General features: G+C 51.8%; 5 protein-coding genes across 5 annotated transcripts; 3 read left to right on the top strand and 2 right to left on the bottom strand.

The window, feature by feature from the left end:
- Positions 1-973: 973 nt before the first annotated feature.
- CPAR01_14551 (exocyst complex component Sec10) lies at positions 974-3,582 on the top strand (the record flags this gene model as incomplete). The annotated part of the gene is made up of 2 exons (XM_060498802.1): positions 974-1,169; positions 1,226-3,582. 2 exons carry the CDS (start codon positions 974-976, stop codon positions 3,580-3,582), a joined length of 2,553 nt encoding a protein of 850 aa, XP_060342265.1.
- A 2,890-nt stretch (positions 3,583-6,472) lies between these two features.
- Positions 6,473-6,679, top strand: CPAR01_14552 (uncharacterized protein; the record flags this gene model as incomplete). The annotated part of the gene is made up of 1 exon (XM_060498803.1): positions 6,473-6,679. One exon carries the CDS (start codon positions 6,473-6,475, stop codon positions 6,677-6,679), a length of 207 nt encoding a protein of 68 aa, XP_060342266.1.
- A 2,461-nt stretch (positions 6,680-9,140) lies between these two features.
- Positions 9,141-9,341, bottom strand: CPAR01_14553 (uncharacterized protein; the record flags this gene model as incomplete). Its single annotated transcript, XM_060498804.1, has 1 exon — positions 9,141-9,341. The coding sequence occupies one exon, from the start codon at positions 9,339-9,341 to the stop codon at positions 9,141-9,143; it is 201 nt and encodes a 66-aa protein (XP_060342267.1).
- Positions 9,342-9,667: 326 nt separating this feature from the next.
- On the bottom strand, positions 9,668-11,699 carry CPAR01_14554 (uncharacterized protein; the record flags this gene model as incomplete). Its single annotated transcript, XM_060498805.1, has 6 exons — positions 9,668-9,811; positions 10,119-10,386; positions 10,462-10,561; positions 10,626-10,934; positions 11,001-11,513; positions 11,666-11,699. 6 exons carry the CDS (start codon positions 11,697-11,699, stop codon positions 9,668-9,670), a joined length of 1,368 nt encoding a protein of 455 aa, XP_060342268.1.
- Positions 11,700-13,398: 1,699 nt separating this feature from the next.
- CPAR01_14555 (L-lysine 2,3-aminomutase) lies at positions 13,399-15,152 on the top strand (the record flags this gene model as incomplete). Its single annotated transcript, XM_060498806.1, has 5 exons — positions 13,399-13,665; positions 13,735-13,901; positions 13,956-14,143; positions 14,217-14,767; positions 14,820-15,152. 5 exons carry the CDS (start codon positions 13,399-13,401, stop codon positions 15,150-15,152), a joined length of 1,506 nt encoding a protein of 501 aa, XP_060342269.1.
- Positions 15,153-16,416: the final 1,264 nt, after the last annotated feature.

Below are 16,416 nucleotides of genomic sequence, written 5' to 3' on the forward strand. Positions count from 1 at the left end.
GGCGACTAGAGAGTGAAGGTCAAATTACATATGTGAAATGAGGAAGATAAAAGATGATGCTGTCGAAGTTAAGGATGTGAAGATGTCGTGGGAGACTTATATGTCTATGCGATGAGACTAAGGGCGAACTATTAGACAGGGCCCCACCTGCTGCCTATGTCTGCCCGTTGCTTTCTTAGCAGGCAGGTAGAGAGCAACGTTGCGCGGAGGAAAAGCCCATCTATATCTTAGTAGTTGCCTCTGAGCCTCCCGAAGACGGGGGTGAGGTGTACAGGGATGATGGGCATTTCAATTTATCAAAGGGTCTTGTATCAAGTCATCTTGAGACGGCGATTGTCAGACAGCACCTAGTCGGCAGTGAGTTTTTGGAGTATCACAAGGTACTTCAAGGCCCCAATTGAGTATATAGAAGCCTCCAACAGAGTCGTGAGGGCCGGAGCAATCAAATCAGAGGTTTACCATGCCACTGATTGAGGTCCTGCGTTAAAGAGAGCATCAGCTCCCCAGGATATCGAGAGTTGATGTTCACACTAGGTATGTTTTCTCTGCCTCGGGATACATCCGTAGATGTGCCTAATAAGCCGGTGGGAGGAACTAGCCTGGGCAGTCTCGTTGAATTGCTCGTTTGAATATCTACGTAGTAAAGAAAGGACCCTTGATAATCACCATTTTTGGTGGTGACTTCCATCACGTGACACCGTCGAGATCAAGTACACACAGACCAACAAAGGCGGGGCAGTGACTTGCAGTGGTCCAAGCTCAAGCAAGGGACAGACAGTTCGTCACTCGCTGGGAGCAGCAACGCGGATACCCGTGCTCCCGAAACACACAACCTCGACCGCGATACCACACATTGAGCGACAAGCTGCCGACGACAATCCGATTACACAATACCAAGACTCAAGAGCCATGTAGCAAATTGCCATTCGATTGAATCTGCACAAGTAAATTCGCTTTCTGCCCGACCGCCAACATGGAACGGGCCCCTTCTGGGGCCAAGTCCCTCTTCCCTCAAGGGCCCAGCTTCACCCTCGAGGACTTCTCGAACCAGGACTTCGTGGTCCGCGAATTCGTCGACACTCTTGCCGAGAATGCCGTACCTGCGAACCGCCGATCAGGTCCATCGCAACCCGCCTTTGACCCCAAGCCACTCATTCGCACCTTTGAGAGTATGGCAGCTTCGTTCCCTTCGTCTCGTGCCTTCCTCACTAACCCCTCTCTGCAGATGCGCTGTCGCAGCTTGGATCGTTGTCCGAAGAACTCCAGGAGAAGGAATCGGAACTCCAGTCCAATGTACGAAGGGCCGAAGCCCAGCATGATCAAACACTCGATACCCTCGGTCGAAAGCTCGACCAGTCCATGGCCTCCTTCGAAGCACTCGATCTATCATTAAACCAATCCGCGACAAACGGCGACAGAAGTGCGAGACAAGAAGCAGGCGGTAATATTGCTGTGCAGATTGGAGAGAAGCTTGAAGAGCTGGACAGAAAACGGAGGCGAGCCCAGGATGCCAACTTCCTCATCCAATGCTGGATTGAGGTTAGCGAGACGGGCCAGCTCACGTCATTAGAGGAGATCCAGAGACAGGGAGGAGCCGAGAACAAGGTCCGATGCGCAGTTATCTCCCGACAGCTCATGCGAATCAGTCAGCGGCTAGACCCGACCTCTTGGGGTCAGACGAATGGTACAAACGGGTTCCGAGGAAACGGCGTTACGAACGGCGTCACGGGAACAAATCGCGTGCACAACACAAGAGAACTACTCGAGAAGTTCTCCGAGTCTTTGGAGCAGGAGCTTCTCAAGCAGTTCAACAGCAGTTACCGACGCCAAAACTTCGACGACATGATGGAGTGCTCCAAGGTCCTGTACGACTTCAACGGTGGCTCCAGCGTCATCGCGACCTTTGTAAATCAGCACCAGTTCTTCATCGACAGAGACCAATTGATTTCGGATGAAGTTATGTTGGACGGCGACACATGGGAACAGATTGCAGATCCCGATTCTGAACCACCTGGCGTCGAAGCCAGCCTACAATCTCTCGTTGACGAGGTCAAACTCGTCATGCAGGAGGAATCCTTCATCATCAAGCGCGCCTTCCCCTTTTACGAGACTGTTTTGATCAAATTCATTCAGCGAGTGTTCCAGCAGTCTGTTCAACAAAGGCTCGAGATGGTGCTGGACAAGGCCAACGAAATCTCTTCCTTGGCGTTCCTCAGATCACTGCACTCATCGAGGACATACATCAGTTCTTTGATCGAAGACCTCAAATCACACGGCCTTACCGAACATCCGGAACCGGCTTCCCCCCAAATCTCCCAGACACTGGACCAGCAGATGGAGGAACTTTTCGTTCCCTACCTTGTTGGTAATTCATACATTGACCGAGAGAGGAAGAGTCTTGAGGAAACGTACAACTCGTTGCTCTTCAAATTCACAACATACCACTCCAAGAGAAAGAAGGCACCGACTGGCTTCATGGCCTCACTTGCACAACAGAGTTCACAAATGCTATCGTCGGCCAAGGATGCATATCTCGAGCGCCTCGACTCCTCTGAGTTAACAGCCACTCAGAAGGCTATGATGCTTCGTGTTGCAGGAATACAAGACAACAATGACAACAAAAACGACGTTGAGGTGTCAGAAGAAGACGGCATTCTGAGCATAGCGAATGCCAAGAGAATGATGAAGTGGCTCGCGGAATCCGTCCGAAGAACCCTCGAACTTGGCTCTCCCGCCGACACACCAAAGGACGTCAACGTTCTCCTAAACCTTTTGCTCACAACAATGGGTCGCGTCTATGTGGAGACGGCTTTGGACGCCGCGCTCGACCAGGCGACTTCTCAGGAAAATATCAAATCGGAACCAGACTTGAGCTACCTCCCTTCAATCCGTCCCGCGGTGACCATCACTAGTATCATGGAACGCTTCATTACTACTGTGCTGATCAAGCTGGCCGAATCCAACACGACAGTCCGCCGCAGCATGTCCACGCAGACAAAATCCGCCATTGACGGCATCGAGCGCAAGACGAACGCCGTGATGCGCAGCTCCATCGATGTCGTTACCAACTGGGTCACGCGCTCTCTTTCCAGTCAGAAGAAGTTTGACTTCCGTCCTCGCGACGCAGATCTGGATTCACTTCAGACGCCCACCTGTTTACAAATGAGCCAGTTTCTCTCCCGCGTCTCCAAGCACGCCGCCCAGGCTGTGGACGGCCAGAACTTGGAGGTCTGGAGCTCCGAGGTCGCACTCGCCGTCCTGGCTCTGCTCTTTGACCACTTCAAAAAGTTCCAGGTCAATGCTACGGGCGGACTCATGGTCGCGCAGGATCTGTCCAAGTACTCTTCCACTCTCAAGGAGTGGTCGCTCGCACCGGACGTAGAAACCTCGGCCGAGCTTCTCACTGATATTGGCTCCCTCTTCATTGTCGGACCCGAGGCGCTAAGGGAGAAGTCTCGCACGCTCGCGGCGGGCCCCTCTGGCCAGGGCAAGAAGCTTACCAAGGCCGACTTCAAGGCATTTGTGCAACGTCGCGACGATGCTAGTAGCGTTGGCATCCAAAGTGTATTGGCTGGGCTTTGAGAAATAGGGGGTTTAGTGGCCAAGGTTTGGGAAAAGGGGCATTGCCGGGGTAGTTGGGGAGATTGACGCATGTGCTGTCTTATTAATGATCGAATATGATACCAGGTTTCAATGTGCACAAGCCCTGCTGAACGATCTTGACTTGTTGTCACCGACCGCCGGTCCGAGGTCACGTACCTACAGACTCGGGAACGCGAGCGCAAGAATCGCCGACTATGGAAAAGGCAGCGAGATCTCGCAAGCGCGCGCGCGCCATGACAACCTGCCCGATCTTACGGAGATACCCGTTAGTCAAGCTAAGGAATTGACAAATAATTCTCCGTTGTTAGCTTGGGGCCAGGAAGAGTCTAAGAGCACCTTTAGTCGAGCTAAGTGCTCACAAGTTTGGATTTAGGCAGGTGCTTTTTTTTTTTTTACTCTTCCTGTTCGTTCACTGACCAATATGCTGCCATTAGGCCGGCAGTCTAGCGTCGTCTCGAGACTTGGACGGCGTCGTCGCACTTGCGACTTTTAAGCTTTGCGCGCCCACACGGACAGGAGTCTACGGCCGTAAGCGCCAACGGTGTGGCGCCGTTTATTTGGGCCGTTTGGTTTCACAACGGTCTTTTTGATGATGTTATATCGTCGAACATGTGGTGTCTGTTTGTTGCCGTCGATTGGGGGTGGTGATGGTTTCTCTGAGGATATCGCAGGGGGGAGAGTTTGGGGTTTGTACTGCATTTGAGGAAATTTGTATCCCAAAGCCGGAAGAGGCATTGTCTGCCTTGCATTCGCTATGAGAACCAGGGATAGTTCACAAAAGCCAGTCGCCATCAGGGAGCATGCAATAAGATCGGGGGTTGTTTGCATAGTACTGGTGGTCGTTTGTGGGGGGCTCGTAAGGCTTCCCCCGGGCCGAGGCTAGGTGGTTAATATCCCGGGCCAGAGTACGTTTCAGGGGAAGAAGGGGATCTTTGAATTCTGACAACGTCAAGTAGACGCTCACTGAACTATGCTAAGTTGTCTCAAATCTTAAAGTCCTCTACAGTGCCGCTTATAGTGCCACGACGCAGCTTGTCGTAGGGTTCGACTGAGTCCTAAGCGTAGACAACCCACGAGCATCTCCAGTAGATTGATAGTATCTTTCTTCATGGTGACTTCGTGGCGAAGTTGAGTTCCATAGCTTGGAAATAAACTTCCATAGCTCATCATCCACCTGCATTGACTACTAAGTTGATCATTTGCCCAATACAGGCTTTGCGTGACCGTCAGCCCGGTTCTCCTGGTACTTGGAGCCAGTGAACTCAAGGGCGATCGACATTCGCAGACGGTCGACGGACAGCTAGTCATTGTAGCAGTACTGTAGTGCATCTCACAGGTGTGTATAGGGATTGGAAAGTCGATGCTTACTCTGAGATCCGTCGTCTACGTACATCTGAAAGTGGCAGTCCGACTGGCGCAGCCTAAATCCTTTGCAATTGCCCCGTCAGAGTGTCGGTGTCTCCAATTACCACGTCGAAGGTAGCGCTCTACCTACTGCTGGATCACCGTGTCATAGGTCATGACTGCGCTTGAGGACACTGTTGGCGAGTTTAAGGAGTAGCGTTCGGTTATAGTGAAGGTTTGACTGACAGTACTCTGGTATAAGAGTTTGAGAATCTACCCCAACGATCCGAGGTTCTGGTTTGATGATTACAGTAGAGAACCTCTTTCGGAACCCGAAGAATCCGATTTAGCATCCTGAGAATCTGGGTTGAGGAATATAAAGGGAATGTGGAAGCGCAATTTCGGGGCGCGAAAGAAGTAAGTAGTTTAGTTGTAGGGGAGCCGCTTCAGGGTATGGGAAAGCTAAAGAGGTGCCTGGATACTCGTTTGGCAAGTGTCATTCTCAGCCTGAGGAGGTCTTTGAAGGGGCTAGCGGAGAGTCGGGCAGGCCTTACTGGAGCAGGAACCCATGTATGACCTAGTGAAAGCTCCGTATTCGTATATTATATGAGATACCTCCTCTGGCTGCTGACAAAACATGTGAAATATGTTGAAGAAGTAGCTAAACAAGGCCGAAGCATTGCTCTAGTGTGTTTGAATCAGGGCAGAATGCTAAGAGTCAGAGAGGCAACTGCCTTTCAGGCGGTTGGGTGAGCGGTCATCAAAGCATTGCCATAAAGTACACAAATGTCCAGTATCACGAAAGGTACATACGGCACTGCTTACACCCGAGACTACCTAGCGACTATATGCAGCGGATATATAATGCCAAAGGAGTACCGGTATTGTGAAAGCCCGGGCTATACGGATAGAAGGAGGCGTTCTACGTAGTTTCCAGATGCTACGTGGTAGTATTAATGCAGCGTTGGCCAACTTCTATAACGACGAGAAACGACTGGAGGCTACGATGCACAAGAAGTCAACTTCAGATAGGTCGTGGTCCGAAAGCCCTGTTTGTTCACCTCAGAGGCTTCTTACCTCCTGAGGTTGAAGGTTCACAAACGAAGCCAAACCTCCCACGGGCCTTACCCAGGGACTCGGGACCATGTGTAACACACCCAGAACATATTCGAGAGAGACAGTCTCGGAATTTTTGCGAAAGGGAAAGAGCTTCGGGAGGGAACGTGATCCTTGCTGTCGCCCAGCAGATCGGTTTAGCGGAGAAGTGACACCTCTGAAGAAGATCCTTCACTGTTTCCTTTTCATTTGGCTTCACTGATAAGAGTCGTGTCCAAGGGACATAAGGGTGCTGGGGACGGGACAGTTCAATTATGGCATTTCCAGCTCTTCTCCTATCCTATCAAGAGTGAATCGGGGGTACGGCCAGCGATGAGGGGGGCGCCGTGACTAGGCTCGCCGAGCCGACAAGTGCCATGAATGTGACAGGCGGCATGACAGGGGCGGTAACGCACACGTCCAGATTATAATGATGACTTTGCAGAAGATCCAGCTGGTGTTCCTCCTGGGTATTGGATGGTTGAGTTCGAACCCCTCATTTTGGCCGCCTTGGGTGGTGGCGGAACCCAGGCACACAACAGAGCACTTCAGGGGGCATGCCTCCAACGCGCGTGCTGAGATACCACAAGTGACGAGCATCGTGATTACTCTCTTTCATGTACCCCGAGGAGAGTAAAAGGATTTCGGTCGTATTGCGCTAGCATTGTCGCCTGCCGGATAGGTTGGTTTGAACTTAGGACATGATTGCCATCCATCGCGGGGAATGCAGACCAATATAGCTGCGTTCCTTTGTGCCAGCAGCATCCTTCACATCCATCCCGGCGACTCATCAAAGATCGATTCTGACAGAGACAAGTAAACGAAAGGAAACAGTCCCACAAGGCGGAGAAACATGTTTCGGCAAAGGCACTCGAGCATGGCAATGGCCCTTCCTACACATTGTTGCAGAGCCTCTAGCCGCGATTGGTGACGGAGGAGGCATACTATATGTAGCTATCCTCACACGCGAATGTGTCCATAAACAGCTACCCGGTGAAACATCCGTGTATAAATGCCGCGGTTCGTAGCGACCTGAACGTGGCAGCTGAGCGACCCCCACAGGGCTTTCTCGGGCCTTGTTTGTCTCCTCCCTCGGTCAAGATGGTTTTGGTCTAGCTGTCGACCACCCTTGAACGCTATTACAACACTCTCGAACTTCTCCAGGGCCCTTACGGCCGAAACAATGACTATGATTTCCGGGGCTAGACTACAGAAGTCGCGCTACGATGCTCGAGATGTCACGTCGGCGCCCGCCCGCCGACCTGATCTGATGTCTCTGGCCTGCAGGACGCAGTCTGACGGTGAGCACGTAGTGAGACCAAGAAAACGTGTCCCATCTTCGTGGACGGGAGAGCACACCGAGGACCCTCCGAGATCTTCCCCGGGCCTTTGTGGTGCTCACATCTCAATATTCCCAATAGGGGCTTCGACCAGGTCTTCCCGATCCCTTAACCTCTGCGTCACCGTCTCGGCTCTTCTGCCCCTTGTAAGTTTATACTTCAAATCAGACATTCATCTCGCCTTGGCACGCGAGATAAGCAACGGGTATTTGTCCACTTTCCAAGGGGGGGCCAGAGGGCGGAATCCCGCATGTCTTCGAGCTTGGACACCCGGTCTCCATATCGAAGCGGATTCGGTATAGCAAAGTGGCCCTCTCCCTTACACAATTATCCCAAATAGAATCAGAAATGTCATGATGGAGCGTCAGAGTCACAAACGTCGACCGCTGTTTAAGGTTTTGACTAGTTTCTCGATCGCGACATTTCTGATCCAGAATAACAAAGACAGTCGATCACGTCGTTTCCCCCTCCCCAAAAACTTGGGCTAACGGGCCGCGCCGAAACCACCGCCCTGACAGGATAGAGAAATCGAACCGGTGTAAAGTCCTGGGATTTCTTTTCTTTCCATTCCAACGGGTGTGGCTTGGCCGTTTGCAGAGGAACCGCGTCTCGCGGATCTGGTCTCGTCCGAACGCCTCGCGCCCCTGTGTTCCTTTCGTCAATCCCAATCTCGAGCCAAGCCCCCCTATGTATCATCCCACCGAGGGCTCTTTTTTGGTACAAGACATACCTACAACAATGACTCGGACCGCTCACCGAACTTCCTATTCCAAGCCGGCCCAGTGTTATCTCAATGGAACATCAACTGACGGCCAGTAGCCTTCTCGGCGGTCCACTTCGTTGTGATGTAAGCAGCGAAGTGCAAATTCTGCCTTCATACGGGGGCCTGTCGACGGTACGAATATATGACCTATGTCTCTCGCTCATTGATCCCCCACAAGTTGCCACGTCGTACAATGTCACACAGCGTCCGGAGAACGGATGGGTCGTATGTCCCACCTCGCAAGCTCGCGGCGCAGCGGGCATGGAAGTAAGCGCCCGAACGGGAACGTAGCAGTGACGATCTGCTTTCTTTTTGGGAAAAATGCCCAGGAATGGCAACGGCAGACAGGAGTCGGCGTTGACGTCTTCGAAACCTATCTGTACTTTCATTGTCAAAGGCTGCCGACTCCGGCATGGGCTCCTCAAGTCAACAACGGAAAACCCCGTGTCGGCGACTGGGTTCACCCTCACTAGTCTGCCACCCCTGGGTCTTCCCATGCCCTCACAAGATCCTTCTTTCCCACCCTATTCACCTCAAAGGCGGGACACTTTTCCCGCGACTGGCCGAATCTTTTCGATAGTCTTACTCAAACCCCGGTTGTTGGTGAAGCGTACCTTAGTCTCACTTTAGTCTGAATCTGTACTCGCGTTAACTTCCCTTTGGATAACTTTCAGTGGTTGTGAGTCTGATTTTACCGGATTTCTTGATCCGGACCTCGTCTCGCGGTCTCCATGGCAGACCACAACTGGTCAAGGCTCATCCCAAGAGCCATGGCGACGGGACTCACCAACGGCTCCTAGTTGGACCTCGAGCTACAGTTTCGGTTTTAGTTGGACTCACAAGTGATTTGCACAGTAGGACGTTCTCTACTGTAATGGAATCCACCCGTTCCACTGAAAATCTTACCCTTCGACCAGCAGCCTCAACCACCTACAGCCAATTCGACTCCTCGCCGCACTCGTCCACGACGCTCACAAAGTCCCTAATGATAGTTTTTAAGTTGTCAAACTGTGTAAAAACGGGGTAAGCTGGCTTATACCCGGTCTTGGTCCGTCGAGCCCCGTTGGTTGTACAATGTCTCCTTGGCCTTGGAAGGCGTGGCGGATATTCCGGACACTTTCCCCGTGGGATTGTAGATACGCACGTCTGATAACTTGCATATTCAGATCTTCGACCCATGTAGGCGAAATGGTCATCACGGTAAGTATATCAAGGAAGGCACTGTGCCGTTGCCGGCCGGGTAACTCGATGACAAGCAGGGGAGGCCGCCATGCTTGGGCCTAATGTACTATGAAGCCATTGCGCGAACATGATTCGAGGACACATTCCTATGGTGTGAAAGTTTGGCTAAACCCCTTGGGTCAAATAAGGTAAGTAAGTATATGAATTCAAGGTTACTAAGGTAGTAAAACATGAAAGCGTCCAAAAACAGTTCAAGTTGCGGTGTATGTCATTCCGTTCGCTCTGACCAGCTTCACTCTTCTGTTATCATACGATCTCGTAACCGCTTTGCGTTGGGCGGTCATCGTCCTGCAACCTTTGGTCCGATCCTGCAAGTCATTTTCGACGAGGGCTGCATGAGGCGCTCCTTGAACCAGATAGTCAACGCTGTCGTCAGCCAACCACGTTGGAACAGTGCCTCACCGGGATAGCCAAGACTGCCGGTCTGCCCAGTCATCCTCCATCGTCAGTCTGAGGGGATCCTTGCCGACCCCAGTTATAAATAAGAAAGGAATTTTCGGCCCTCGTGCTCGTGGTCGGATGTTTGGTATCAACAATTTTTTTTCGAATCACACCTTTGCCAACCATTTCCAGCTGCGTTTCATACACAACCACCGGACAAAGCAGCAACTCGCAAGCGCCATTGCGAGGACTATCGCAAGAAAGACAATCATCAGGCGAGTGCGGCTGCCCTCACCGTCCCCTAGGACAGCCTGACTGGCTGGGTTGCCGACTAAGGTTGCCAGACTCACAACAGCATAGCAGCAGCCGATGTATGTGCCACTGTCTTGCGGGTCGCAGAGTCGTCCAAGACATGTAGCAGCCGTCGACACAAAGCTACCGGTACCGAATCCAAGACAAAAGGCCACGGCATAGAGCGTAGGCGCGGACGTGTCTCCGAACGCTAGCCACAACACAAGCATGGTCGCCTCTGTGAATATTGTCATGAGTATAGTCACATTGAAGGGGCCTATTTTATCGGTGAAATATCCAGGAACAATCCTGCCGAAGGAAGACCCCCTGAGAAAGCATAAGCTGAAGAACCAAGCGCCGGCCCTGAGATTCCACGGCGATCAAGGGGGGTGGTGAACTTACACACTGAAGACAAGGATCAAGTAGAATACATCGCCGAGCTTGACTATTCTGGCATACGTGGGCAGGAGACCCCACGCTACGAACAGCACCAACTCGAAGCCTGCCATCACATTGCATTAGGGCTACTGATACTTGATGAAGTTGGTGTGGTACAACTGCCATACCGCATACGCTGAAGGTGAAGAGGACAAACTTCCAACGCCTGAAGCAGGCAAAGTCCCACATCTTTCCTTTGCGAGCCTTGAGTACTCTGGGCCTCGTCAAGGCGCACCCGAGGGATAAAAAGGCGCAAATTATGGCAAAGTGGATGAGGCTTGCCGTCGTCCACTCGAAGTTCTTCGTGGTGAACCGAAGCACCACGGAGAAGATCACCCCACCCAGTCCTCCACCCATGGTGCAAATGCCCATGGCCAGTCCCTTCTTGTCGTCGAACCAATGATTAATAACGGCTAGCGCAGTGGTGGTCAAAGCCGCTACGTCCGTAACGTTAGGATAATTCTTGACAGTTACGCTTTGCCCGAGATGGACAAAGAACCTACCTGCACTTATACCGGCAGCACAGAAGCAGACCATGAATTGCCAGTATTGACTGCTGAAGGCGACGCCCAGGAAGGCCGCGCTGTACACAATTGTTGCGGGGGTCACGAGCCATCGGGGCCCGAACGTGTCGAACAGGATGCCAAAGGGGCCGCAGAGTAGAACAGATAGAAACCCAAAGATGGATATAATCCAGGATATGTCCGTGTTAGACCACGGAGCAAGCTGGTTTTCCTTCCAATACACCTGAAAGATGCCCACGGTCGTCATTAGACCGAACGTCGGGATCATAAACGCCGTTGATCCTACAAGAACGGACCAAGCCCCCCATCCACCGTCTACGGGCTCTCTTGATAGCACCTTGACCTGGTCGTTAGAGGCATGATGTACCGTCGAAGGCTGCTGAGTCTGGGGCAACGTCGGGCGTCGGGTTATGGCAACGGGGCTGGAGTGAGAAACGGGTCGTAGCGACGGCAATCTGCTCAAAGGGACGTAAGTCAGATCAGTCAGGTCCGCTAGAAGAAACAAGGAGGAGAGCTGAGGGGTCCATGAACATGCCCTATGCCTGTTTTATGGCGGAGTGACGGCATGCCACACGCCCTGGAGCGTGTGGTTTCCTCGACATCCATGTTTGGAGCGGCCGCTACCTGAGACACTGATGCTGTACGCTGATCGAGCTGACTTGGTCTAGACACGGCCATGGCTGTGGTAGGTACTTGATAATATCTGATGGTTCTTTTCTGTTTTTTTCTCTCCTGTTCTTCAGAGAGAGACGACAACAGTAGATACACCAGTCTGGCACATAAGCTTCATGAGGGTTGGATCAAGGGTAACGGGCTTCTTTAACACTATGTTCAGCCGTGCCAGCTCTTTCTTTGTAAGCTGTAAACCAACACAGCTACGGACAATCCCCGGACACTTTCCACCTGATTTCACTCAGACCAAGCTTGGGAATGCAATTTGCTGTTGGCGTAAGTCCGGCAACTCCAAGGTTAGATCAGCGGGAAGCCCAGGCAAGGGCCCACACCTGGTCCAACCGAACGTTTGTTGTAGTTCAGAAGTATCACAGGAGACCTAGTCTTGACTCGTTGAGAGAGGTAGTTGGTATATCCCATGCAACGTAACTGGATTTATGCTGTTAGACAAAGGCCAGTATCATAGCCTGGTGTACTTGGCCAGGACATTCGTTTCGAGTGCATGATATACGGAAGTCGGTGTGCAACAACAGCAGCTCAGCTGGCATTGCATTGTCTTGGGTTTGTGGAGGGTTTCTAGGGCATCAACCGCTGGCTCTCGAGGGATTTTTCTCGGAGGTGAGATGCTAGACAAAGGACTGGCATGCGTGACCAGACACTCGGTAGCTAATAGGAAGTCAGCGTTTGACGATGAGGGAGAGTGGACCAAGCCAGGATATATGCAAATGCAGCTCGATTTGGATATTGCGCAGATGGATGCGTGTATAGGCGTGATTTCATGGGCATATCACTTGCGCGAGACGTGGCAATAATGCAAGGTTGTGGTGGTACCTCTCGCCTCAAGCGCCGCGGGGAAGTGTAGTAAGGGGTTGCCGCCATCATGCCTCGAGCTACTGTGACTGAACGCACAGCTAGACTGCCACCCTGCGTAGCAACTTCCTAGTCATCGGAATTAAAACCGTTAGTAAAAGATACCACGAGTTATGGCGAAGTAGAGGAAGGTTACACAAGACGAGGTTGTGTTGCGCTTTCCGAGAAGTCATAGCAAACAGTCTGCTTACTCCTGGGTACAGTAACTACCTTCCAAGTCGCCTTTAGTTGGCTGAACAGGAAGTTCATCAAAAGAAGGAGGACCTGGCCGTGACTTTCCATTGAGCTGGTAGATACCCATTCCGTTGAAGGAAAATTCTCCGTGTAACCTGTTTGCTGAAGGCTGATCTTGGTGTTTGCCTTCCGCCCCCTGCCACACTGTTGGTTGTTCACCAACGGTTATGAACGGCGGTAGATCGAAACGCCCTCTGTTCTTTCCAATCTGGCCATATGTCGAGACAGTTCTTGCAGGAGTGAAATATGCCAACACCTCCACTACCTCCCCCTCCCTCGTCCCGTCCTGCATCGGGATATCTCTCAGAGATTTCTTATCTGATGATTACAACACGTTTTTCCATCTGTCAGTTCCGACTCGCTGCATCGAACTTCCACCAACGCACTATTCCACAACCTCTCGTGCTGACCGTAGTCATACGACAAGACGCTGGCAGTGATAACCCGCATATTGGCCAAGCCTAGGTCATTTCAACCGTCTCGTTACGGCTTGCTGTTAGGCACGGCCGAATATTTCCGCAACGCCCACGGAACGGCGACCGTTCCCTGGAGCTTTGGCTGCCCAACGTGCCCCCCAGACTAGGAAAACTTTAGCACAATAATGTTGTCGTTGTGTATACCGGTTCGGGCAGCGGCTCGCTTTATCCAGGCAACACAGCGTGGCCAAGGAGCTCGCTGGATTGCCACTCCATCTCGTTTGCAGGCAGCTCAAGCCGCGGCCTCTGAAACGGTTATCGAAGAACCAATGTACCACGATCATGTTGAAGACGTATCAACATCAGACCGAGGCAGACGAGACGAGTTCTGGCGCAGGATCCCATGGTGGCAAGATATATCCACAGAGGACTTCCTGAGTTATCGTTGGAGCGTAAGTTGACAGGTCTCTCCCTCCTCAATTGAGTTTCCTATTGCATTCTGACACCGCCCCCATGTTCAGAGTAGAAACATGGTCGAAAGACTTCCGAAGCTGCGAGGCTTTCTTGATGCGACCTTGCCCGAATACATCCCTGTCCGTGGTTCCAGCAGTGAAATGGAGCCTCGGAACGAGCTTGTCAACGACGTCCTCGCAGGAATCAAGAAGGCAACCATGTCTGTTCGGCTTACGTGGGTTGAATAGTAGTCGATATCAGGCGGAGGTGCTAATTCGAGTTGCCACAGCCCGTATGTTCTCAGTCGTATCGACTGGACTGACCCTCGCAACGATCCCATCTTTCGCCAGTTCATCCCGACTCAGTCATCGATGGTACCGGATCATCCGCGGCTGACACTTGATTCTCTGCACGAAGAGGCCGATTCACCAGTCCCTGGTCTGGTCCATCGGTACCCAGATAAGGCTTTGTTTCTCCGTAAGCTCTACCAACAGACATATGCCAAGCACGACCCTCCTTGATGTATTGGCTAATATCAATCTCTCCGAAGCCGTGTCCGTCTGTCCGACATACTGCATGTTTTGCACTCGCTCCTACGCAGTAGGAGCCAACACCGAAACCGTCGACAAGCATTCGTTCAAGCCCATCCTTGCCAGATGGGAGAAGGTGTTCCAGTACATCGAGAATACACCGGATCTACAGGACATTGTAGTCTCTGGAGGCGACTCGTATTACTTGGCGCCTCACCAAATCGAACTGATTGGTGACAGACTGATCTCGATGCCCAACATACGTCGCTTCCGGTTTGCCTCAAAGGGACTTGCCGTTTGCCCGACTCGCATTCTTGATCCCAACGACACTTGGGTAGATGCCCTTGTCTCGGTGTCCAACAAGGCAAGGAGGGCTGGCAAGGCGGTGGCGCTGCACACCCACTTCAACCACCCCAACGAGATCTCCTGGGTCAGTGAGGAAGCTAGCCAGAAGCTCTTCGAAGCCGGCGTCGTGGTACGAAACCAGACCGTGCTACTCCGCGGGGTCAACGATGATGCAGGCACTATGTCAATGCTCATCCGCAAGTTGGCGAATAATAACATACTCCCGGTAAGGTAACCCCCTCCCTGAGATGCCTGTTGTGCAGGACTGACGGGACTAGTACTATGTCTATCAGTGTGATATGGTCAAGATGGTGGAGCACTTGCGAACGCCTCTGCAAACGATTCTCGACTTGGAGTCCAAGATCAGGGGTTCGATTGCTGGTTTCGTGATGCCGCAGTTTGTAGTGGATCTCCCTGGAGGCGGTGGCAAGCGCTTGGCAAGCACTCATAGATCATACGACCGCAAGACGGGTATATCAACGTATGTGGCACCTGCAGTGACGGGCCGTGACAAGGAAAACAAGGTGTACGAGTACTACGACCCTGTCGACTCTCTTCCCGAGACCCAACCAACCGATTTTCTGGATGGGGCGTCCCGACACATTGGTTGAGTCCGGTCCAGACTCTGCGAGTCGGCTCAATATAACTTCCGAAACTATGGACATGACGGTCATCTAGAGTATCTATCAGCTCTGCTACGACATCTTATGAGTGGGAAAGAGGTGGCATACGCGGGATACGGATGAGGGCCCTTGTCCACAGCTTGGCGGGATTGAGGCGTTCCTTTCCTTGTTCATACAACGTATCAAATCCCGGCACCAGACCCAATGGCCGTTCTGGTCTTGAACTGCATGGCTGGTGACTGCCACTGTTGGTTGTGGTTACAAAGAAGCCGGCGATTGGTTGCAGACCGCGTATAGGCTTATGTAAGGCCAGTGTGATCACCGTGTGTGACGAGAGACGGATGTTGATGGCTGGGCAGTGCTATAATGACCATGGAGAGGTGAAAAGTTTTCCTGATGGGAGAGGTTTCGACCATCTCGTACGTCTGTATATATATAAAGAGCAGAGTGCCCAGAGCTGATCTGATAGTTTCATGTTGTGAAACCTTGATATCGTTCCATACGGAAGTTTTGCTATTGTGTAGAAAGGAACGGCCCGGTACGATGACAGTCGTATCATGCGCTCCTGAAGGACGATCTGAACTGAGCCGGACACAGTGTCTGGAGAGAGAAGGGCAAGATTGATGTTTGCTTGTCAGGGGTCTCACACCCTCTCAGTCTAAGCTGTTGTTTGGCGGCTGAAGGCTGCCAAGGTGAGATTTCCTAATAGGACGTCAAGCATATGCTGTTGGTTTGTCCTGCAGCCTCATTGCCATGATGGGCAATCGGTGTGATGAAAGAGGGGTAAAGTGTTGCGACTTCATATCAGATGGGTAGAAGAGCAGGAAAGACGGGTACGGCAGCCTGGAAACTATCTCTCTTTTGTTCAGAGATTTTTCTCAAGGAAGGGAGCAGCGGAAGAGATAACAGTCATGTTCGAGGAGTAGTACTACGTAACTACTGTAGTGTATCGCGAGTTTCTCATGTCTTGAGACCTTCTACTACACCTCTGCAGAATGAGGTTTTCTCTCAATATTCTAGTAGATACCTTCGATTTGTTTGCTGTTTGCGTACAGCCAACGAAACAGCCTACTGGCATATCACCCCCTCTCCTGCTGCATTCCAAACACGCAAGAACAGCCCACACGGTGACAGACTGAGAGACATACCAAGACAACGTCAACAAATGACGTGCAGCTCCTCTTCCATCCTACAAGGGCGCAGAATCAGATTCAAAGTGAACGGAGTAATAATGCAATTTAATTGGTAGGCC

Source organism: Colletotrichum paranaense (genome assembly GCF_030867605.1).
Source record: "Colletotrichum paranaense strain IMI 384185 chromosome Unknown Scaffold_16.1, whole genome shotgun sequence".
NCBI lineage: Eukaryota > Fungi > Ascomycota > Sordariomycetes > Glomerellales > Glomerellaceae > Colletotrichum > Colletotrichum paranaense.